Source organism: Melanerpes formicivorus, unplaced genomic scaffold (assembly GCF_026170545.1).
Source record: "Melanerpes formicivorus ecotype bairdi unplaced genomic scaffold, bMelFor1.0.p_v2 SCAF_11, whole genome shotgun sequence".
Lineage (NCBI taxonomy): Eukaryota > Metazoa > Chordata > Aves > Piciformes > Picidae > Melanerpes > Melanerpes formicivorus.
Genome location: NW_027142363.1, coordinates 16616863 through 16642502, shown reverse-complemented (window position 1 = coordinate 16642502; position 25640 = coordinate 16616863). Strand labels below are relative to the sequence as shown.

At 47.4% G+C, this 25640-nt stretch overlaps 1 protein-coding gene across 2 annotated transcripts in view; it reads right to left on the bottom strand.

Annotated features, from left to right (window-relative positions):
• Positions 1-25640, bottom strand: part of PTGFRN (prostaglandin F2 receptor inhibitor) — an 86378-nt gene that overhangs the window by 11205 nt on the left and 49533 nt on the right. For both annotated transcript variants that reach the window (XM_068144689.1, XM_068144688.1), the window contains exons 6-7: positions 19700-20119; positions 7145-7252 (exon numbers count right to left, since the gene is read on the bottom strand). In XM_068144689.1, coding sequence (XP_068000790.1) covers positions 7145-7252; positions 19700-20119 — 528 coding nt within the window. The remainder of the gene's footprint in view (positions 1-7144; positions 7253-19699; positions 20120-25640) is intronic.

Here is a 25640-nt window from a genome sequence, read left to right as displayed (position 1 = left end):
CACACACCTTGCATCAATGTTGAGCAGTCACTCACAATTTGTGTCCCTTATCTACAAAACCCCCCAAACCAGATCATAAGGCTCACACTCAACAGTGCAAAGGTTTCTTTCACCCTTTCCTTCCATGATCCACAACGCTGTAAGTAATGTGGGACACCTGGACAAGGCGCCTCATGTAGAGAAGTGTCATAATCCCAGCACCAAGCTCTGAAGGCCATCGAGAACCTCAGTGCCCCCAGATCACACAACTCAGCTGTTTTCATAAAGGAAGTTCAGGCTGGATGTTAGGAAGAAATTCTTCCCAGCAGGAGAGATTGGCCACTGGAATGTGCTGCCCAGGGAGGTGGTGGAGTCACCATCACTGGAGGTGTTTAGGAAGAGCCTGGATGAGGCACTTGGTGCCATGGTTTAGTTGATTAGATGGTGTTGGGTGATAGGTTGGACTCGATCTCAAAGGTCTTTTCCAACCTGGCCTATTCTATTCTATTCACTGGGAGCTGGACAGTTCCAAGCTCTGTGAGCAGAGTAATAGTAGTGCTATGTTTCCTGCTCTCCCCAGTTAGCGAGGATCATCAACATGTAAAGCACATCTTTATGTACATTTCAATTTGACACACAGGACTAAGCTGTCTGGGCCTTAGCTGCTTCCCTGGCCAATCACTCCTCAAAAAAACCCAGGGAATCCTATTTCTAGACTAGGTCTTAGGAGCTATACAGTTTTGCTGCTTAGCATGGAGCTCTCTCGGCATCTTGTTAAAGCGCTGAATCACAGTTTTGAGACTCTTTGTTTGCTACATTTAAATAAAGTTGAATAGGGCTTCCTAGAGAGCTAAGCAAACCACTTCAAGCCATACAAGAAGTAAACAAGCTGGTTTTGTTAAATTCTCCAGAGTGCCCACTGGGTCTGTCTGGAGCAGCTGAAAAAAACCCATCTCCTTTCAGGCACAGTAATACTTTCAAATCCCTAAGCACACAGCTCATGAAGGGGTGATCTGGGAAGTCTAGAGAGATGGTTTGTGAAAATGTGTATTCAAGAGAGATATCAGAAGCAGCTTTTATATCTTCAGGGCACAGAAGAACTACTATTCCCCTTGACACACACACACATGCTCCCCCTCATATCAATTCAAAACGCTACCCATGGCTGCCAAACCACAGGAGCACTTTTCAGATGGGGCAGTTGCTGCCATGTACTTGGGCTTAGTAACACACACTCCATTTCAGCAGGGTCTCAAACAAACAAAGGGAGTTAAAGCATGCAGCAGCCACGCCAAAACCTTTTCCACCCTTTTGGAAATTTCCCACAGGGTGTGTACACACAAGAACATGCACACAGAGTACTGTGAACTGCCTCTACCAGACAAGGTTCCAACCCGTAAGTGATGCTCCTAGAAAGAAACAGATTGGTCTAACTGTAAGAAAGAGACTGATGGTGAATGGTGCCACAACCAGCTGGTGGCAAAGGAACTAGTGGTGTGCCCCAAGGATCAGTGCTGGGCCCCACGCTCTTTAACATCTTTATTGATGATCTGGATGAGGGCACTGAGTCCATCATCAATAAATTTGCAGATGACACTAAGCTGGGGGCAGGAGTTGATCTGCTGGAGAGTAGAGAGGCTCTGCAGAGAGACTTCGACAGGCTGGACAGATGGGCAGAGGCCAAGGGCAGGAGACTGAACACATCCAAGTGCCAGGTTCTACACATTGGCCACAACAACCCCATGCAGAGCTACAGGCTGGAGTCAGAGTGGCTGGAGAGCAGCCAGGCAGAAAGAGACCTGGGGGGACTGGTTGAGAGTAGGCTGAACATGAGCCTGCAGTGTGCCCAAGCAGCCAGGGGGCCAATGGCATCCTGGCCTGCATCAGGAACAGTGTAGCCAGCAGGAGCAGGGAAGGCATTCTGCCCTGTACTCAGCACTGATTAGGCCACACCTTGAGTCCTGTGTCCAGTTCTGGGCCCCTCAGTTTAGGAAAGATGTTGAGTTGCTGGAAGGTGTCCAGAGAAGGGCAACAAAGCTGGGGAGGAGTCTGGAGCACAGCCCTGTGAGGAGAGGCTGAGGGAGCTGGGGTTGCTTCGCCGGGAGAAAAGGAGGCATTATTGCTCTCTACAACTCCCTGAAGGGAGGTTCCAGCCAGGTGGGGGTTGGTCTCTTCTCTCAGGCAACCAGCCCCAGAACAAGAGGACATAGTCTCAGGCTGCGCCAGGGGAGGTTTAGGCTGGAGATTAGGAAGAAGTTCTACACAGAGAGAGTGATTGCCCATTGTAATGTGCTGCCCAGAGAGGTGGTGGTGTCACCATCATTGGAGGTGTTCAGGAGGAGACTTAATAGGGTGTTTGGTTGATTAGGTGGTGTTGGATAACAGGTTGGACATGATGATCTTGAAGGTCGCTTCCAACCTGGTTTATTCTGTTCTACTGAGCAGCACTGACAAAGGCCATTGGTTATTTACCTTTTCTTCAATTCCTTGGAAGTACTTTTATTTTTCTGATTGTGCATTCAAGCAGGGAGGAGAGGTGGCACCTCACCCCTCAATTTAACACAGGAAGCATACATATTAATCCACATGTATGGTTGCAAAATGCTTATGTGCAGGAAAGCACAGCTGGCTGGCATACCAAGTGTGTTAAAAAGGTTTTGGATGCTTATTTAACAAGAGTTTCTTTGAATTTCCCTGATCCTTCCTGGCTCACAAGAGGACCAAAACCACCTCCCTGCAGCAGGTCTGACCTCAGAAGAGTAGATGGCCTTTGAAAGTGACCATGCTCCTCAGAAGAGTCAAATGCAAATACTTCGCTGTCTTTTCCCATCACACTCCTAAATGGAAAGATGATGTCTCTACTGGTGTCATCTGTTTTCTCTCAGGAGATGCTGGGAACTCTTGCCCTGTTCATTCAATTCTTTCCTGTAGGCTTTCCCTAAGAACGTGCCTCATTTCCCCACTGAGATGTGACAGCCCTGTTATTTTCCATCTGGCTAATGTCTGGCACTCATTTGAAAAGCAAGTTCTCCATTCCAGTTGTGAATTAAATTGTGATGCTGATTCAGCATAGAAACTGCTCAAAGGTGGGACAGAGAGTGTCTTGGGTTAACACAGTCTGCTCTAACAAGCAAGTCCCACACACACCGATGGGAGGGGAAGTAACACAAAGAAACTGGGGGCTCAGATAAGGAGTTTATTGAGTTACCTTAGCAGAAAAGCACAGCAAAAGCAGAAGCCAGTGATAAAATGGTTCTCTCCACCCAAGCACACAGCAACCAGCACAAAGGAAAAGACCAACACCCCAAAATCGGAAGGAGCAAACGGAACAGGAAGCCTCTCATGTTATGATCTGAACTCCAAGCCCCAAGTGCTGGGTGCTGCACATTGGCCACAACACCCCCATGCAGTGCTACAGGCTGGAGTCAGAGTGGCTGGAGAGCAGCCAGGCAGAAAGGGACCTGGGGGTACTGGTTGACAAGAGGCTGAACATAAAGCAGCAGTGTGCCCAGGTGGCCAAGAAGGCCAATGGCATCCTGGCCTGTATCAGGAACAGTGTGGCCAGCTGGAGCAGGGAAGGCATTCTGCCCTTGTACTCAGCACTGGTTAGGCCACACCTTGAGTCCTGTGCCCACTTCTGGGACCCTCAGTTTAAGAAGGACATTGAGACACATGAACGTGTCCAGAGAAGGGCAAGGAGGATGGGGAGCGGCCTTGAGCACAGCCCTATGAGGAGAGGCTGAGGGAGCTGGGGTTGCTTAGCCTGGAGAAGAGGAGGCTCAGGGGAGACCTTCTTGCTCTCTACAACTCCCTGAAGGGAGGTTGTAGCCAGGTGGGGGTTGGTCTCTTCTCCCAGGCAACCAGCACTAGAACAAGAGGACACAGTCTCAAGCTGTGCCAGGGGAGGTTTAGGCTGGAGGTGAGGAGAAAGTTCTTCCCAGAAAGAGAGATTGCCCATTGGAATGTGCTGCCCAGGGAGGTGGTAGAGTCACCATCCCAAGAGGGGATTAGATGTGGCACTTGGAGCCATGGTTTAGTTAGTCGTGATAGGTTGGACTTGATTTCTGAGGTCTTTTCTAACCTTATTGATTCCATGATACCTTGCTCCAGCCAGCACTTTCATTTTGAAGATGGCATGACAGCAGCATGGTATTGAATACATATCAGTAGATTCAAATCAAGCATGACATGGGGAATAATGGTACTACTGATCCCTGTAGGCCCTTCTTCACCTAACCTGCTCCATATCTCACTGCTCCTTCCATCTCTCAAGGCCAAGCAGGCAGACTGACACAGTAAGTCTGAACATCCTACAGCTGTTGCAAAGATTCCAGCACCTCCCTGCAGGTCTTCTGCCAGTAGCATCCAGAGGACCAGCAACTGCTGGAGAGAAGCCAGACTCTCACACCCATATGAAAGGCCCAGATAGGGTTTCTCCACTCAGTATGGCTCATTAGGCCCCCAACTCTGCTCATGCAGCAAATAGAGGCTCAGAGTCTCTAGGCTCCCTTAAAAGGTTCCCTCAAAACCAGTCATATTGTCACACTTTACTCCATTCTAGGTGTATCTGTTGCCTGTGCCTCATAGGCCCCATTACAGACTCAAAAAAATCACAATACAAAGCAAACAAAACCCCCAAAACAACAACAAAACACACACACACACACACAACCCAAATGCCTCACACAAACCAAAAATCAACACAACACAAAAAAACACAAAACCAAAGCAGAGCAGCAGAGCTCTGCCACGTTCAAGACGAGATTACCCAGCTATGGAACAGATTATAGTGCTCAAATCCAAAACTCTGCAGTGGCTGTTCATGACTACATTATTTCCACCTCCTGGTATCAACTACCAATTCAACAAATATTCATGAACCCTTATGAAGCTGGCCAGTTAAAACTTGATTGTGCTTATGAGCAGCTCAGCAGAGGAGAGTGTTTTACTTCAGTTCCTTTCATTATCCTCACCTCATCAGTGCTTCTAGTCTCAAGCTACCAAACACACAAAACCCATCACACAGCCAACAGCAGCAAAGGACTGACAGGACAGCCCCAATATACTGAATGGCTTCTTTTCAGGTTTTAAGTGAGTCAGAGATGCTGAGGCCTCTTTCACAAGGCAACCCCAAGGTTATTTTAGCTGTCAAACACCAGCAGAAGCAGCAGCTGCTCCCTGCCAGCAATTACTGCTTTGAAAAGGTAGCCAGCTGCTGTGGGTACTGCCTCACAACAATACCCCTAAGAGACTGGGCACACCTCAATTTAGAGGAGGCTTCCTGCTGAGCAAACACTGCAGGACAGACTGAGATATACATACAGGCATACACTGCTACTTACTGTGTCTGAGGGTATGAATCTTTTGACAGCCATGAAGTTCACTCAGCTTTTCCTCCCCACCAACCATTTCAGTAATACAACCTAGAGCATTCTATCACTTTTTCACAGGCAGCACACAACTGTAATCTAGCAAATTGCTTCCCCACTGCACTCAGATTTAATGTAGAACAGGTGATGGGCCCATCAAAGTGATGGGCCTTCAGTAAGCTTGGTACTTCATCTCATTAGCTACTACATTATAGCACCATTTTCTGCACAGCTCCTCTTTTGCTGTGGCTTACACAGAGATCTCTAATTGTGGCATGAATCATTGGCATCTTTGTGTTTTGGTGTATACATTTGTATTTACATAACTATTTAGAGATCTATTTTAAGTATAATTTTATAGTCCTATAGATGAAATTAAAAAAAAAGCCTAGACACAAACTTTGGCTAAAATAATCAGATCTATTCTTGCAGGGTTTCGATGACAGGCACCTCAGGCAATGCTTAGCAAGCAGCTAGGTTTCAAGCAATTCTCTGAGCTTTTCCACTCTTCATAAATATTTGCCATTCAAGTGTCCACTGTCCTTTTCACAGCACTTTATAAAGTGCTGCTTTCTTCTTCCACACAAAAAGGAAGGCTTACCTCTGAAGGCAGTGGCATTAAACCTTCATTTTTTGGCATTTAGGCTGCAGTAGTCAATTATTTAGACTTATGATAAGCCCTAAATTCCCTCTAAAGTCTGAAGCTGACTGGCCAGGTGACTTCAAGATTTGTTTAAAGATTACTATTTCCTCCTAACAGGCCTTGCCAATAGACCCCCTTTCCAACTAAAGGAAATAGGAAAAGCTTTCACAGCCCATCTAGTGGTTGCAGGCTAAGACTGCCAGCAACGGGGGCTTTAGCAGTAAGAAGAGGGGCTAGGGCCAGAGTGGCTGGAGAGCAGCCAAAAAGAAAGGAACCTGGGGGTACTGGTTGATAGTAGGCTGAACACGAGCCAGCAGTGTGCCCAGGTGGCCAAGAAGGCCAGTGGCATCCTGGCCTGCATCAAGAATAGCGTGGCCATCAGGAGCAGGGAAGTCATTCTGCCCTGTACTCAGTGGTCAGGCCACACCTTGAGTCCTGTGTCCAGTTCTGGGCTCCTCAGTTTAGGAAGGATGTTGAGTTGCTGAAAGGTGTCCAGAGAAGGGCAACAAAGATGGGGAGGGGTCTGGAGCACAGCCCTGTGAGGAGAGGCTGAGGGAGCTGGGGTTGCTTAACCTGGAGAAGAGGAGGCTCAGGGGAGACCTTCTTGCTGTCTACAACTCCCTGAAGGGAGGTTGTAGCCAGGTGGGGGTTGGTCTCTTCTTCCAGGCAACCAGCACCAGAACAAGAGGACACAGTCTCAAGCTGTGCCAGGGAAGTTTTAGGCTGGATGTTAGCAAGAAGTTCTTCATAGAAAGAGAGACTGGCTATTGGAATGTGCTGCCCAGGCATGTGGTGGAGTGACCATCCCTGGAGATGTTTAGGAAGAGCCTGGATGAGGCACTTGGTGCCATGGCTTAGTTGATCAGATGGTGTTGAGTAATAGGTTGGACTTGATGATCTCGAAGGTCTTTTCCAACTTGGTCAATTCTACTCTACTCTAAGACTTCCTCCCCTCTGCCCCACCTTGGAATGTGAAACTGTTTCAAATTGGGCTGTCTGAAGCAAACATGCTTGCCAGTATTCATCTAATTCTACAGGATTCTCAGTGCTGGCTCTCAGCTCTCCAGTCCCACTCCAAGGAGATAGGGTTGCACTGCTGGGGATATTCTGTCTAGTGAAAGTGAGTAAGTAAAAAACAATTTAGCTGAAGTACCTGGTTCAAGTGCCACTCCTTCCATTGTGACAATGCACAGCAAATCTGCCAGCTCCCCCTGGTAGATCGTTGGGTTGTCAGAATGCACTGAGACATTAAACACAGGCCCTAGAAAAGAGAAACCACAATTACTCATGACAGGTTTTAATTCAGGGTCCAAAACTTTTCTTGCATTTTCTTCTCTGCTGGTTTGAGGAGACAGAGCTCTGAAGTGAGGATAAGCAACCATGGATAACTGTTTTGTGAAAACTTACATTTGCACTAAGACAAAGTACCCAAAGCTGTCACCCAACAGGCTGCTGCCCAAGTCTGTGTTCTACTATGCTGCACACAAAAGGAGCTGGTCTTCCACCAGTAACTCCTAAGGGCCCAAAGGTTCAGGTGTTCAGGATAATCCAGCATGGGTCTTTAAGGCTGATGCTGTCAAGAGGAATTCAAGTTAGATGAAACCAGTATTTCAACAGTACAGATGGTTCTGCTACAGACCTGAAACACAATGTAAAAACTGCATCTGGTAACACTTGTCTGAGTTTTCCTTCAGGCTCTGCCACAGATAGTTTCTGCTGTGGAAGATGTCTCAAAGCCCAAGGGTACAGTAACTCCTTCAGCTGCAAGGTGGTGATGATATTGGCTAAAACCATTAGGCTGTTATGAAATGCTCAGGCACCATAACAACATAGTGTTTGGCTTCTGTGGTATGTAAGCTAAAAAACAGAACTCACCCAAATTTTTATGACAATTGCTTCTCTGGAGCAAAATTAACCCAAACTGCAACTCCTCAGACATGCCAACATCTCTAGACAAGTCTATGTCACAGGACAGAAGCTCAGTATGCCACAATATTCTACACTATTGTTCTATTCAACAAGGCAAAGAGAGGAATCAGAGGAAGCATGATGCTACCTGTGGCCTCCAGGATGGAGGAAGGGACCAGGGAAATCAACAAAGAACTTGGGACTCAGATTAAGAAGTAACCTTTCTTACCCTCCCTGGATACCATTAGCTGCTATCATAACCCTGGCTCAGCTATTTCTGGGGCTCCACCAGCATCATAAAAAGAAAGAATGAGAACGAAAAGCTTTTGGAAGATTTGTCCTCCCCCACTCTCCCATGCTACTGTTTTAGCACAGGGATTGTACATTTCAAATCCACTGAGCATCAGTGGTGAACAATGCTTCTGAAGGAAAATATTTAAGGAAATCATCCTGGACAGCCCACTCACCCTTTGCTCTCCCAGGAGATTTCTCTGGAAAGCAATGCTGGTAACTCACCAGACTGCACACACTTAACCACATCACTTCCAAACTGAGGCTCTGGAAAGCAATTTGGATGTGCTGTGAAGTTGGAACTGCCATTTTTGGAGAAGCTGTTCTAGACTACAAAGGCCTGGCTTGTTTTGGTCAGCAGAGATTACACAGCACACTAAGAAATTAATTCCAATTACAATGCAATAATTACTGCTGTGGCTTCCAAAATTCTCCTCACAATTTCAACTGGGCACAATGTGCTGCTCTTTGTTATACCATTAATTTTTAACAGTCCTCTGGTCTGCCCCAGAAACAGCTGTGCTTTGTAAACAAAGGCAGTGTAAAAAGATACAATCCCGGAGCCATGTAACCATTCTGACACCAGAAGTCCCCTCTGTTAAAAATTAAGATTGCAAGTTACCCAAACAAAGAAAGAAAAAGGGTGGTAGAGATGCAGTAGAGGTTATGTGTGGATTACCAGCCCCAACCCTACACTTATGCTAGAACATATTAAAGGAATTAAAGGAAACACATTAAAGGAATTCTCTCAGGCCTTCTGTCCATGTGGCCTGGGCCTTCCACTGCCCTCAAAGGACAGTGTGGTGTGTGGTGCAGCAGATATACTGGAGGGAAGGGATGCCATCCAGAGAGACCTTGACAGGCTGGAGAGGTGGGCACAATACCAGCCCAAACCCTACACTTATGCTAGAACATATTAAAGGAATTAAGAGATCCAGATTAATTTGAAGTTCAGCTGTTCCAGGAGTGACTTCACAAGCAGGCTGCAGCTGTAACTTAAGATCAGCACCATGGGATCCTCTTCTGGGGAAATGGAGAGAGATTAATCTGATTGCTTCCTCCGCTTCTACTCAAACTCTTTCTATGTTAATTCAGTGTTTCCTGACATACACACACACACAACAACCATATTCCCCTTACAGCCTATTTGACTATTCCTCTTCAGATAAAAAACCAAAAGGGCATTTTCAGTAATTTTTTTTTGAGTTGTGCAGACAGAAGTTCAAGGTCTTACAGGACTAAAAGCATCATGGATCAGGGCATTCCAGCCAGCTATAACCAGAACAGGCTCAAGTCGTGTGTGAACTGTCACAGAAACAAAGAGACTATCAATATCTGCCAAGAACATCCCTGTATTTCCCAGAACTTAACCTCTGTTTCACTGATCAAAGGCAGAACGCCACCATAATAATCCTGGCACTGTCTAGGGCTTGGGGTCTATCTTAAATCCCAGCGGCGAGTGAGGTGACACTGTGGCAGGAGCACAGAACGTGCTCTAATCCAGCATACAGGCTCTTGGCTAGATGCTGGCAGGGATTGCAGCAAAGGAGATGAACTGCATGAGCTCAGCTTTGTCAGGCTAAGGATGGCAGAGTAAACAAGGGAAGACAGAGAGTACACACAGACAGGACTTTTCAGGCCTTATTTGTAGCTCGAAAGTCCAGGCATCTATTGCATTCAGCAGACACTGGCTTCAAATCCCGGCATGCCAGCAAACAGCTAATGCACTGAGCACTCCTGGCCACTGAATGTCACAAGGGTAAAAGCTCATTTGGTCACTCAGCCAGGAAAGGCCATGTACTCTGGTAACAGAGTTTTGGGTCACTGACCACAAACCCTGCCTCCCACATGAGAGTCAAAGCTTCCTGGACACTAAGAAGGCTGCTGGGCAGCAGCTGCTCTGTCATTTCACGATCACACATGCCCCCTTGGTAAGCCACAAACACTTATTTTTCTTTGGTTATCTCCCTACTAGGGCAGCTCTGCAAATTACCATCTGTACCTCCAGGGAAAAATCATTCTCCTGTGCTAGAAGAGCTGGATTTCAGAGTCAAGAGATGTGCAAGAGGCCGTGATCTTCTCTCTCCAGCTGAAGAGGGAAAACAATTATCTCTAGCTTTTTTAAACCTAAACAAGCATCTCCATAGTGAAGGTTCCTCAGTTCAGTTTTGAAAACTCTCTGGTTGCAGCTTCGTAGGAGGATCACCTTTCTTCTCTGGAATTCTCTCAGGCCTTCTGTCCATGTGGCCTGGGACTCACACTGCCCTCAAAGGACAGTGTGGTGTGTGGTGCAGCAGACACGCTGGAGGGAAGGGAGGACATCCAGAGGGACCTTGACAGGCTGGAGAGGTGGGCACAAGCCAACCTCATGAGGTTCAACAAGACCAAGTGCAGGGTCTTGCATCTGGGTCAGGCAATCCCAGGCACAAATCCAGGCTGGGCAGCGACTGGCTGGAAAGCAGCCCTGAGGAGAGAGACTTGGGGGTGCTGGTGGACGAGAAGCTCAACATGAGCTCTCAGTGTGCACTTGCAGCCCAGAAAGCCAATCAGACCCTGGGCTGCATCAAGAGCAGTGTGGCCAGCAGGTCAAGGGAGGTGATTCTCCCCCTCTACTCAGCTCTGGGGAGACCCCACCTGCAGTACTGCCTCCAGTTCTAGAGCCCCTATCACAAGAGGGATATGGAGGTGCTGGAAGGTGTCCAGAGAAGGGCCACGAGGATGATCAGAGGGCTGGAGCACCTCTCCTATGAGGACAGACTGAAGGAGTTGGGGCTGTTCAGTCTGGAGAAGAGAAGGCTCCGAGGTGACCTCATTGTGACCTTCCAGTATCTGCAGGGGGCCTACAAGAAGGCTGGGGAGGGACTTCTCAGGATGTCAGGTAGTGATAGGACTAGGGGATACAGGTTGACAGCAGCTGAACATGAGCCAGCGGTGTGCCCAGGTGGCCAAGAAGGCCAATGGCATCCTGGCCTGTATCAGGAACAGTGTGGCCAGCAGGAGCAGGGAAGATATTCTGCCCTTGTACTCAGCACTGGTTAGGCCACACCTGGAGTACTGTGTCCAGTTCTGAGATCCTCAGTTTAAGAAGGACATTGAGACACTTGAACATGTCCAGAGAAGGGCAACAAGACTGGGGAGAGGCCTTGAGCACAGCCCTGTGAGGAGAGGCTGAGGGAGCTGGGGTTGCTTAGCCTGGAGAAGAGGAGGCTCAGGGGAGACCTTCTTGCTATCTACAACTCCCTGAAGGGAGGTTGTAGCCAGGTGGGGGTTGGTCTCTTCTCCCAGGCAACCAGCACCAGAACAAGAGGACACAGTCTCAAGCTGCACCAGGGGAAGTTTAGGCTGGAGGTGAGGAGAAAGTTCTTCCCAGAGAGAGTTGTTGGCCATTGGAATGTGCTGCCCAGGGAGGTGGTGGAGTCACCATCCCTGGAGGTGTTCAAGAGGGGCTTGGATGTGGCACTTGGAGCCATGGTTTAGTAGTCATGAGGTGTTGGGTGATAGGTTGGACTTGATGATTCCTGAGGTCTTTTCAAGCCTTATTCATTCCATGATTCTATGACTCAGCTTAAGGATTCCCATATTGGAGAACAAAAAAATGGAGAACGAAAAAATCCTGATCCCTGTTTTCCTTATGTCATTCCACTATCCCTGCTCAGCAATCCAAACACCTTAAATCTGCAAGAAAAGGGAAGGGAAAAGGAGGGAGGAACAACCAAAAGGCTAGATTTACAACAGAAGAGATCCCAATTACCTGGGTCCTAGGTGACATTTTGACCTTTTCTATACCATTTTAGCCAGTACTTCTCTGTAAAAACAAGGTACAGCCTCCCCACAGACATGAGTTACCTTTATTTTCTAGACAAGCAAAACAGATCGGAGAAAGGTCAAGTACCATGACTGACAGCAGAGATCCAGAGCAAGCCCTTGCACCCAAGAGGCCTACGCTCAGTTCCTTACCCAGCAGGGAGGCCACAATCACTGCATGCAGCTTCCCTGCTTGCAGTCAGCCAGCACCACAAACCACAAGTGGGGAAAAAAGCCTGATGCAACCCACAGCTTCTCTGTCTTCCAAAGTATTACTCATATCTGCCCTGGCACCAAATAATTCATTCTTGCACTGAGGATCCCATGACCTGCCTTTCTCCAGATAATAAGGTCCTTCACCTACACTATATTCCAGCCCCCTGCCCTCTCTGCTTCTTCATGGAGCTATTCTCCAACAAGTTTTACCCCAAGCCTCATAACAACTGTTACTGGAAGAAGTTCCCAGTAGTTTAGTCTGTGGTTCCTATTTCCAGCTACAAATTAAGGCACACAGGCACACAATGACTAAGCAAGTTCCTGTCCATTAACAGTGCCTGGAAAATACCAGTCTTTCTTGCCAAAGAGTTTCTGCTGCATTGCTCTTCATTCATTTCCATGATTAAGGTTTCTTTCCTTTAAGAACATTTCTATTCTCCTTTCCTGAAACTGAGCACATCTCAGGGTCACTGCAGGGCATCATTTAATTTTAATTGCAAGTTCAACATCAATCCTCATGTCGTATTTCAGCAGCCCTCAATTCATTTCAGCTTCTTCCAGAGTGAATGGTAATACATTGCTCTGCAATGAGCTCACATGCAGATGGAATTCAGAGTTGAAGATTTCATCAAGACATTTCCCTTACTGTTTTATTTTTGCCTCTCCAGAGCTTTCCCCCCTCCTCTGCTGCATGGGACAGAGGGAAGCTAGCTCAGAGCACAACAAACAAAAAACGTTTCTCTCTCATTATGAGAGAGACTTCTCAATGTGAGATTAAAAGCTTCCTTCTCCCTGCTTCCTTAAAGGGAAATGAAAGTAAGTCACTTCTGTGAAAATTCCTAACCTGGGTGGCCAGATTCAGAGTAAAAAGAGAGAGAAAATTAAAGAACAAATGCCAAAGAAGAATTTTTGGTGCCAGGATAAACCAGGTGAATTTCAGAGAGACCAGGTGCTCCAGTATGAAAAAAATCCAAACTGCTGTAGGCCAGCTGGAGCAATTTGAACCACATACCTGTACAGACCCACATCAGATAAGCACTCTGATCTCAAGCCAGTTTCAACCTATTCGACTTCCACCTTTGCTGCCCTGTCAACTAAGACTGAGGGCAAATCAGAGCATGAAAAAAAGACACTCTGTCTCATTCACTGTTCATCCCTTGCACTGGAGCAACACCTCCAAATTACCAGAAGACAAGCAAGAGATTTCAGTGTGGGTGGGTAGGATCACAAGTCTTTCAAGAAGCTGTCTTGATATACTGGCTGCAGAAGAGTAGCAAGCAAAAGACATGTGTGTTCCAGACTAAAAGAAAGGCTACCTACATCAAAGCACCCAGGAGGAAAGAGGATGCACTTGAGTTCCAGCAGTTCAGCAGATACAATGAAATAAAGAGAACATTTCCTGACAAGCACTAGCACCTGCTTGTCCCTCACACTGCTGGGCAGCCTCTGAAAAAGAGATGGAAGAACCTCTGCTCTAGACTGGGAAAACCAAAACGAAGCACTGAAGATCATTAAAGTCTTCATACAGGGCAGCTTCCCTCTGCCCCCCAAATAAGCTTAGTTTGCTTACAGCTACTGGACATACAGCAGGCATTCATTGCATGAAATTAGTATTCAGTATTCCTAAGGTTGGAAGGGACCTCAAAGATCATCGAGTCCAACCTGTCACCACAGACCTCATGACTAGAGTAGGGAAGACACTACTGCCCACTGCAGGCTTGAACTCACGACCTTCCCATTAAGGGTCTTATGTGCAACCAACTGAGCCACCTGATATGAGATATTAGTCCAGTGATCCACGTTATTCATAAGGCCAGAACAAAAGATTCACAAAATCACAGTATCACCAAGGTTGGAAGAGACCTCAAAGACCATCAAGCCCAACCTGTCACCACAGACCGCATGACTAAACCATGGCACCAAGTGCCACATCCAATCACCTCTTGAACACCTCCAGGGATGGTGACTCCACCACCTCCCTGGGCAGCACAGTCCAATGGCTAACGACTCCCTCTGTGAAGAACTTTCTCCTCACCTCCAGCCTAAACTTCACCTGGTGCAGCTTGAGACTGTGTCCTCTTGTTCTGGTACTGGTTGCCTGAGAGAAGAGACTAACTCCCTCCTGGCTACAACCCCCCTTCAGGGAGTTGTAGAGAGCAAGAAGGTCTCCCCTGAGCCTCCTTCTCTCCAGGCTAAGCAACCCCAGCTCCCTCAGCCTCTCCTCATGCTCAAGGCCTCTCCCCAGCCTCCTTGCCCTTCTCTGGACACGTTCAAATGTCTCAATGTCCTAACACTGAGGGTCCCAGAACTGGACACAGGACTCAAGGTGTGGCCTAACCAATGCAGAGTACAGGGCACAATGACTTCCCTGCTCCTGCTGGCCACACTATTCCCAATGCAGGCCAGGATGCCACTGGCCTTCTTGGCCTCCTGGGCACACTGCTGGCTCATGTTTAGGCAGCTGTCAATCATCACGCCCAGATCCTTTTCTGTTTGGCTGCTCTCCAGCCACTCTGACCCCAGCCTGTAGCTCTGCATGGGGTTGTTGTGGCCAAAATCCTCTCTGGTCTTAAAATATATCCAGCAGAGAACAATGCCATTGAAACAGTATTTGAAAACTAATGATCTACCAGGCTCCTCCTCACCATCACCACCACCCTCTAATTTCCAATTTATAGATATATATATATTTCAGTGGACAAAATCCATTCATTTTTCAGTGCAGGAAGTTTCAAACAAATGCCTTTACATGAACATTTCAGCTTGTTAAACAAATGGAATACACACAGCCCTCTGCAACACCAAGTGGAGGAAGAATAGTGGAGGCCTCTGCTTGCAGCCAGCAAGTTTTGCCTTGAATGGAAAGAATCCCAGCAAGACATTTTCCACAGATGCTCATGGAGAAACATTTCAGAGCACTGCCACATTTCAAGCCTATTGTGTGAGGAAACATTGATGCTTCATGTGCACAGCCCACAGCTCATATGAAAAAAAAAAGCTTACAGGCTTCCTGCCATTTAGACAGATCACAACACACAATGCCTGTGCACACTGAAAACTCCTTCAAACACCACTTAGATCTGAGAGGGAGTCAAACTGAAGGGAAGGTTTTCTAATCCTAGCAAGTGTCCCTAGTCCTGCCAAAGGAGAATCAATACAAACAACTGAGAAAGAAAGGACTACTGCTGCTAAAACCTTTATGTAAAATCCTTTAAGGGCTTCCTTCTGATGAAAATGCTGCTTCCATATTGATCACCACCCTGCTTCATCCTCCATGCTGTAAGCTGAAAATGCTGTCCAAGTCCAGGTCTTCCAAGTAGGAGGGAGACAGGAATACTCTGGTTTTCAAAAGTTTATTACCATATTATACCCTCTCACAGTTAAGATGTCTTTGTTACACTTTAAGAAGCCCAGAAGTCACTGCAATGGACTTATTAATAGTTTTCCTATTAGGGAGAAACACACAAACTACTCATCACAACTCACCCTCCCCTTATTCAGTATTTAGCAGAGCTGTGCTCCCCAGCTTTCAGAGTTGTCTGGAGAGCTGCATCCCTCTGCTTTTTCTGAGCCACAATTTCAGGGATACTCTCATTCTCCCTGCAAACCACTCAGCAGTTCAAGTCCTTCCCCATTCCCATTAGGGAAAATCTGGCACCACCTTTTTTTCCCTGAAGAACAACTCTGACAGCTGCCTGCATCACAGGATGCAAGACAAGAGTGTGGTGTGTGAGCTGTGCTTTGAGAGATGCTCCACAGCTTTGCCATTTACCTCAGTCTCAGTTTGCAGAGAGAGCACACCTTAGCAAACAAAACCCAAGTGACACACTTATGAAACATCTTTTTGTCTTGTAGACCTGATTCCAAGTCATTCTCCAAATGATGATTCCACACTTGGTCTGCTCTAACTGTGCTCATCATATGTCCTTATCATGCCCAGAGATGAATGCCCAGCAAGGATATCCAAGAAAGAACTGAAGGACACACAGTTCATGTACAAATTGAAGAAAGGAAGGCATTTGAAGTCAGGTTTTGCCACATGCCAAGATTATTTTGGGAATCAGGTCTCCAGTAAATTGTGCCTGGGATCTCATTTCTCTCTTCATTCTTTTGTAAAGAATGAAAGGCTGAGAGGGCTTCAGGACCACCCCTCCCTCTGCTCCAGCCCTACTACTGGAATTCACACATTCCCAGGGCAGTTTTACAGGCTGCCTCCCTTTCTTCACTGCACGCTCCAGAAATCCTATCTGGGGGAAGAGGCTGAGAGTAGAGAGTGACAGCAAGAAGTAGTCAAGACTGCAACATGCACACTTCCCTCCCTTGCATAGCTCACAGATTTCCATCTGAAGCATGGATATTAATAGCATCCCACCAAAGGGCTTGGATGGGAGTTCAAAATGACACAACATGAGCAATGCTGGGAGCATCACCAGCCACCACTTTTGTGCAGGAAACCTCCCATGTAATAACTTTGAGGAGAGGATAGAGGTCTGGGATAGATTGCATTCTTGCATTGCTGCTCCGCAAATGCTGCTCACCCCCTGTGTCTGACCCAGATATCAAAGTAATAGGGTTATAACTATAGCCCATTAAGCCACCCTGAGAAGACAAGTCTACAGCAACAGTCATCTGTGACAGTGCTGTTCTGAGAGGCATTTGGATCATATGCAACTTGCAGATAATTCTCAGAAAGTAACTCACCATAAAACTAAATACAAAGCCAACTGGCAATTATGTGGAACTGAAAGCAGCACTGAGATGAGTCAGTGCTGCTGACTCTCTGGTTGGCATAGGTCAGGCTGCATCTTCATTAAGGCGTGTGTCAGAATGCTGTATTTCAAAGCATCTTACAAAGTGATGCACTCATTGGAAGGCTACCTGCTCTCTGAAGCCCTTGGCCTTTCCCCAGTATGAATCACAGAATCAGTAAGGTTGTAAGAGAACTCAAAGATCATCAAGTCCAACCTATCACCCAACACCTCATGACTAACTAAACCATGGCTTCAAGTGCCATATCAAATACCTTCTTGAATACCTCCAGGGATGGGGACTCCACCACCTCCCTGGGCAGCACATTCCAACAGCTAACAACTCTCTCTGGGAAGAACTTTCTCCTCACCTCCAGCCTAAACTTCCCCTGGCACAGATTGAGACTGTGTCCTCTTGTTCTGGTGCTGGTTGCCTGGGAGAAGAGACCAACCCCCACCTGGCTACAACCTCCCTTCAGGTAGCTGCAGACAGCAATGAGGTCTCCCCTGAGCCTCTTCTTCTCCAGGCTAAGCAACCCCAGCTCACTTAGCCTCTCCTCACAGGGCTGTGCTCCAGACCTCTCCCCAGCCTCACTGCCCTTCTCTGGACACATTCAAGTATCTCAATGTCCTATGGACACAGCACTCAAGGTATGGCCTAGCCAGTGTTGAGTAAGCCTCCTATAAGGAAGTTGTCTTCAGAAATCATCACAGAGAGAACAATTTCCTTCGTTATAGATGCAACCAGAAGTCAGGCTGCTCTTGCCCAGTCACAGGCAGATCTTCAAAAAACCTTACAGCCCTGCTATTATAAGGAGATGACCTTCACCCAAGCTGTGCTTGTGGATAGGAATGGAAGAGTGCAGAAGGTTTGTGATAAAGCAGCCAACTAGAGAGCTCCAACACAGGGAGCTCTCTAGTTGTGCTACATTGAGAGCTCTTCAAAGCTGCTCAAGAGGTCACCAGCTTTGGTTTATCAAATCATGAGATGAGGCCTTCACTCAAAGTGCACCACCATTACAAAAATGAGACCTGTGACACTTTGCACCCACACAGCACAATAGGAAGCCAGTGTCAGCACAAACCTCTGAGGATTCAGTACAATGCTGTGCCTCTCTCCCTCCCCCAAAAAATATACCAGGACAGGCAGGCTTTTCTACAGGCATCTCAGGCAGGCTATGTTATGGCTGAAGATGAGGGTTTCAGCAAGGATGGGAGGAACAGTGTGCACTTCTGGGTACTGAAATCCCAATCTGTGGAGCTCTGTAGCCCAGCCACAAGGGGTCTCTAAAGTCTTCCAGTGGCAGGATATGCTTGCAGAGGTGGCTAAAAAGCTACCATTGCCTTGACCTGACCATTTTATGCAACTGCATCAACTGAAAGGTGTGGTCAGGCAATTTAATGTTAACTGAGCCTGGTTTGGAACACAAATTCAGTTTAATGTTCTTCCAGAGCAGCCACTAGCTAAACAGCAATCCAGTGACAGAGCTGGCAAATGTGTCAGCAGTTATTCCATACTGAGAACAAGCTCTGAGCCTGCAGGATCATAAAAGCTACATTAGTAAAGAAAAAGCCAGGGGTTATGCTTACAGCCAATTCATTAAACATATTTCTGTGGACAATCAATAGCACAAAGGGCACACTAAAGGATAGAAGCAGAGCTCTCTGTCATCATACCATTTCGAGACCAATTCCATGTTCCAAAGAATAGAATAGACCAGACCAGGTTGGAAGAGACCTTTGAGATCATCAAGTCCAATCTAACATCCAACACCACCTAATCAACTAAACCATGGCACCAAGTGCCTCATTCAGGCTCTTCCTAAACACTTCCAGTGATGGTGACTCTACCACCTCCCTGGGCAGCACATCCCAATGGCCAGTCTCTCTTGCTGGGAAGAATTTCTTCCTAACATCCAGCCTAAACCTCCCCTGGCACAGCTTGAGACTGTGTCCTCTTGTTGTGGTGCAGGGTGCCTGGGAGAAGAGACCAACCCCCACCTGGCTACAACGTCCCTACAGGTAGTTGCAGAGAGCAAGAAGGTCTCCCCTGAGCCTCCTCTTCTCCAGACTAAGCAACCCCAGCTCCCTCAGCCTCTCCTCACAGGGCTGTGCTCCAGACCCCTCCCCAGCTTTGTTGCCCTTCTCTGGACACCTTCCAGCAGCTCAACATCTTTCCTAAACTGAGGGGCCCAGAACTGGACACAGGACTCCAGGTGTGGCCTAACCAGTGCTGAGCACAGGGCACAATGACTTCCCTGCTCCTGCTGGCCACACTGTTCCTGATGCAGGTCAGGATACCATTGGCCTTCTTGGCCACCTGGGTACACTGCTGGCTCATGTTCAGCCTACTATCAACCAGTACCCCCAGGTCCCTTTCTTTTTGGCTGCTCTCCAGCCACTCTGACCCCAGCCTGTAGCACTGCATGGGGTTGTTGTGGCCAATGTGTAGAACCTGGCACTCAGATGTGTTCAATCTCCTGCCCTTGGACTCTGCCCATCTGTCCAGCCTGGCAAGGTCCCTCTGCAGAGCTCTCCTGCCCTCTAACAGATCAACTCCTGCCCCCAGCTTGGTTTCATCTGCCAATTTACTGATGATGGACTCAATCCCCTCATCCAGATCCTCAATGAAGATATCAAAGAGCATAAGAAGAGGAAGATATTTCCCTGAGACAGGGAAAGCATCACAGAACTCCTTCCCTTTGTGGTTGAGCCACAGAGCTGCCAGATTCCATACCAACCTGATGTCTGGAAGTCTATCTGAATAGGGTTGGATAAGCCGTTCACCGCTTCCCGCCACATGCCGCCGCCGCCTGGAGACCAGGCGGTCACCACGCAGCGATACAGCCCCGCGTCAGAGATCTGCGTCTGGTACATCCTGTAGCGGAACTCATTCTCCTGCACCTTCTCCAGCACCACGCCGTCCACGCGGGCCTGGTCCGTCCAGTCCTCCAGCCGCACCACCGAGTCCTGGCTGAGGGAGATGATGCGCGTGGTGCCGTTGGGACTGGAGTGATCGGCAAGCGGCTTCTCGGCGGTGATGAGGACAGAGTAGCGCGGGGTCTTGATGTTTTTCGAAGACACTTTGCAGGTCATCTCAAAGGTGTGGCCTGCTACAAAGAATGGCTTCAATTTCACCGCCTCCACTGTCAGCGTGTAATCTGAAGAGGGATGGAAAGCAGTAGCAAGAGAGGGATTAATGAACAGGTGCAGGTACTTCTGCAGCACCTTTCCATCCAGACCATAGAAACACAGCAACATAGAACCAACAAGGTTGGAAAAGACTTCAGGGATCAAGTCCAACCTGTCACCCAGCACCTCATGACTAACTAAACCATGGCTTCAAGTGCCATGTCCAATCTGCCTTTGAACACCTCCAGGGATGCTGACTCCACCACCTCCCTGGGCAGCACATTCCAATGGCCAGTAACTCCTTCTGTGAAGAACTTTGTCCTCACCTCCAGCCTAAACTCCCCTGCCACAGCTTGAGACTACATAAGGACAGTAGTGGTTTTGGGGAGACACATTCCAGCATGTTCATATGGACATCCCAGAATGCTACTCAACAGTGCACACAAACCAGTACACAACAGCTTGACTCAAATAATCAACATTAAAACAGACACCAAATACTGAACAAATAACATAACACACAGGTCACAACATGACAGGACCTCCAGGACGCTTTTTATTCAGGAGTAAAGATATTAGTCAGACAAGACTCAGAGTCCCAGTTTTACAATAGGTGTGGAAGGGCAGCATCAGAGGCAAGGTATGAGGATACTGCTGAAGTACTCACAGATAGTGACAAAAGCTGACACTGAGTCAGCAGCACTTAGTGTAGCTTTTATATTTCCTTTGCAAATAGACCCTAACAGAAATCCAGATATTTTCAGCTGAACTCTCAAGAAAGTTGGAATTACATCACAAAATCAGTGGTGATAACAGAATCATAGTCATAGAGTCAATAAAGTTGGAAAAGACCTCAGGAATCATCTAGTCCAACCTATCACCCAACACCTCATGACTAACTAAACCATGGATTCAAGTGCCACATCCAATCCCCTCTTGAACACCTCCAGGGATGGTGACTCCACACCTCCCTGGACAGCACATTCTAATGGCCAGTTACTCTTTCTTGGAAGAACTTTCCCCTCACCTCCAGCCTAAACCTCCCCTGGCACAGCTTGAGACTGTATCCTCTTGTTCTGATGCTGGTTGCCTGGAAGAAGAGACCACCCCCCACCTGGCTACAACCTCCCTTCAGGGAGTTGGAGAGAGCAAGAAGGTCTCCCCTGAGCCTTCTCTTCTCCCAGCTAAACAACCCCAGCTCCCTCAGCCTCTCCTCACAGGGGAGTTCAGCCTTCTCTGCTCCTGCTGTTTCTTTACATAGCTTTGTACTGTGGTCTGCTTTATGCAGCACTGATTTAAAGTTGTCATTCCAGGTTTCTCATCTTGTGGGCCATGTTTACTCATTGTGAAAACTGCTGCTTGAAGGCAAAACAGTGCACAATGTAATCCTGACAAGTATCTTGTTGCTCTTATGGGGAGGGCATTGAGTTCAGTTTTGGGGAATATGTAATGATCTCACCATTGCTCACTCCTCTTTTCTTGAGAAGTTTCACCTTGCATAAAAGTGACGTGTGAAGTTTTTTGTTCAACATGTCTGTGCTCTTTGGGGTTTTTTTGTTTGTTTGCTTTTAATAAAGGATGAATGCAGGATATGCTGCAGCAAAAATAAGCCCAGAAAGTCCAACTGGCTGTATTTCTGCAATACAGCACCTTTGGAAAGTGAGCTCTGTATTTCTGCCCCAGCCCTCCCTTCTGTAGGAAGGGCCTGAGAGTGCAGAATGCCTCTATGTCATGGTGCCCAGAAACTAGCAGCTCCCTTTCATCTGCTTCTGATTTCAGTCACTTCTCATTTTCTCAATGTGAGGCTGCATATTTTGTGTCTTGGGTCTCTGCTCCTGGATATGTATTCTTCCCAAATCCTGCAACTGGGGGGACTGTTGGGACCCTCCCTGGAGGTGTTCAAAGAAGGACTGGACGTGGCACCTGAAGCCATGGTTTAGTTAGTCATGAGGTGTTGGGTGATAGATTGGACATGATGATCTCTGAGGTCTTTTCCAACCTTATTGATTCAATGATTCTAGTAGTCCAGCTGAGCACATAATTACTTGATACTCTACAACAGCCACACACACACACACACTTCCACCCACTAAGCAAGTGGAAATACAAGAGTTGCACACTGAGGCACTCACAATTGAAGTTACACACATCATCATTCTCTGCTCCCTTGTCCAAGAACTCATCATGCATCTGATTCTAGACTTCAAGTCCATCTTTTCCCCATTTTCTCCATGAGATTCTGATTCTTCATAAGGGTGCTGCATTTAGGAACTCAGCACAGATCAGCTTGTCACATATTTCAGGAATCATATTTTGCTCCAAAAGCAGAAGCATGTTGTTTTGTGCTGCACGTTGTTGCTATCCTGGCCTTAAGAGGAGGTTCTCATCAAATATGGGGCTGTTCAGTCTGGCGAAGAGAAGGCTTCGAGGTGACCTCATTGTGGCCTTCCAGGATCTGAAGGGGGCCGACAAGAAGGCTGGGGAGGGACTTCTCAGGATATCAGGTAGTGATAGGACTAGGGGGAATGGAATGAAGCTGGAGGTGGGGAGATTCAGGCTGGATGTGAGGAGGAAGTTCTTCACCATGAGAGTGGTGAAGCCCTGGAATGGGTTGTCCAGGGAGGTGGTTGAGGCCCTGGCCCTGGAGATGTTTAAGACCAGGCTGAATGAGGTTCTGTCCAGCCTGATCTAGTGTGGGGTGTCCCTGCCCATGGCAGGGGGGTTGGAACTAGATGATCCTTGTGGTCCCTTCCAACCCAGACTGATAGTATGGTACTATGAAATATCCCTCCTAATGCAGATGTTCATTGTGCTGTCGATCTTCACTGTCTGAGCACTGGATCTGCTGTGCTTCAGACAAATACCTCCATATGAGCTCATCTACATTAGCATGCTGTGAAGAGACAACTCTCCCTACTGCCTGTGCACCAAATTTCCTATTTCAACTATTCCCTGAGCCACAGGTCAAGCAGCATTAGAGAGGAGTGTCTTGGCCCTGCAAGGACAGAGCCAGCTTTGATACTAGACACCATTTCTTGACTTTCCATTTGAGTGTAACAGAAAATGCTGCTTTTACCAATTCTCCTTTTCCTTCAGCAAAAATAAAGGAGTTGTGGCAGCATGGAACAGCAGCAGAAATGCCATCTGTAAAGTTGGTGGAAGACAACATCTGAGCCCCAAAGACACAGCTGGAGAACAGCAGTAGAATTCAGAAGGGTTAGGAATTAAGATGCTGAACAGAGAACAGGGAGATGTGTCCTTATGAAAGTTCTTTCAAAGTACTTCTCTGCCTTTTAAAAACCCAAAGCCCCTTAGGTTGGATGAATAAGGAGGCAGAGGCAGCTCTTCTTATGTAACACCATAAGAAATGCAGACCAGAATAGAGAGGGGGACACAAAAAGCAGCACATAAAGGTGCTGAATCTTTCTTGTTGCATGAAAGGAAAAAAAAATATCAAAAGAACATTTCTGAATCTGCAATAGTATGAGAGACCTGCATATGAAGTAAAACTAAAACCCTCATATCCTATCAACTGAAGAAGCCTAGATTGCTATTCTTATCACTACAATGCTGTGCCAAAACTGCTCTCTCCCCTTCACTAGCAGCAGACAAAATTTAATTAGCACTCCACCACCCCCACCTAGAAAAGCATGGAGTTATCCCTGCGTGTAGCAGTGCATGGCATGAGAAAGGACAAATCAAAGACTCAGCACTTAGGTTAGAAATAACACACCTTGAGTCCTGTGTCCAGTGCTGGGCCCCTCAGTTTAAGAAGGACACTGAGACACTTCAATGTGTCCAGAGAAGGGCAATGAGGCTGGGGAAGGGTTTGGAGCACAGCCCTGTGAGGAGAGGCTGAGGGAGCTGGGGTTGCTTAGCCTGGAGAAGAGGAGGCTCAGGGCAGACCTTCTTGCTCTCTGCAACTACCTGTAGGGACGTTGTAGCCAGGTGAGGGTTGGTCTCTTCTCCCAGGCAACCAGCACCAGAACAAGAGGACACAGTCTCAAGCTGTGCCAGGGGAGGTTTAGGCTGGATGTTAGGAAGAAGTTCTTCCCAGAAAGAGAGACTGGCCATTGGAATGTGCTGCCCAGGGAGGTGGTGGAGTCACCATCACTGGAGGTGTTTAGGAAGAGACTGGATGAGGCACTTGGTGCCATGGTTTAGTTGATTAGATGGTGTTGGGTGATAGGTTGGCCTCGATGATCTCAAAGGTCTTTTCCAACCTGGTTAATTCCATTCTATTCTAATTTGCAAGGAAGGTTAAACTGGAAAATAAAGTATCTTCATGTTTCCTACATAAACAGAAACTACTCAGACTTTAAAGCATAAGATGGGCCTTACAGATCAAAGATTATTCCAAAAACTACAGCTTGAGATCTCATTTTTAATCTCCTGAGAATTGCCAAGGAAGCAATGCCTGCATGTTGACCACCACACTCCATGCTTGCCTCTCCCCACACCTGCCTGCAACCCCATGCAGAGTCTCCTCTCCTCCTTCTAAAACTCCATGAATAAAAAGCCCAGCAAAACAGAACCACTCATATACAGGACTCTGCAATCTGCAGAGTTTATGTTGGAAAGTGGTAGGGGAAGAGATCCTAAGTAAAACACATCCAAAACTTATAGCCAGATAGGGCACCACTCCCAGACAGAGGGCTAGCAGCAGAAGAAATCCTAGCCACATGATTCTGATAAAATTTTGAGTAAGAAACTGTGCTGTGGAGCCTGGCAGTGCCTGTGTCTGCCTTCCAGCACTGGCCAGGCCAAGTGGGGAAGCCACACTATAATTCTCCTGGTGCTCTCTACCACAAAGTGCATGCTCAGCTTCCAGAGTACTTCCTGAACAGTGACCAAATAGACTTCTTGCCTAATGTAAGGAAGTAAAACTTCTAGAAAAGCCTAATAGACACAAGGGCAGGGAGACTTCAGGAAAACAGCAAATGCCTTCCTTGAACTCCACCAGAAAAGTAACACAATGGCCACAAGCTAATGGTAATCTCAAGGCCTAACATCTCAGCAGCAGCCTCAAGTAATGCCACCGCAATATTCATAAAGGCTTCTTCATCCCCAGTGCACTAGCTAGTTTGCAAGAACAGGGAATGCAACACACATTAAAGTAATGACAGCTTTGCCTTTGTAGGAGGCAGCAGCTACACAGCACCCTGAGGAACAACTGCAGCCCTAGCAGCTCTGCTACCAAGTGCTCTGGAAATACAGCAGGCACACTAAGGCCTGCAGCACAGCCTGATACATGTACATACAGCATCTCCTCACTGCTGCACATGCAACTAAACCACCCTCACTGGCCTGCTCTCCTGCCAAGCAAAGAGTAGAAACACCTCACCTGCACGTTGCCATAGGCATGGAGAGTTCAGCCATCCTTGACCAGGGCTTGAACACCTAACTTAGGGTTCTTTAGGGTACTTTTTTGTTCCTGCACCCAAAACAGCACATACACCTGGCAGATGGGTGCATTTCTTTGTTCAAGAGGAACTGCATGTCTGTGCTACCAGTGGCTATTACACACCAGCAATGGTAAAGGTAAGTGAG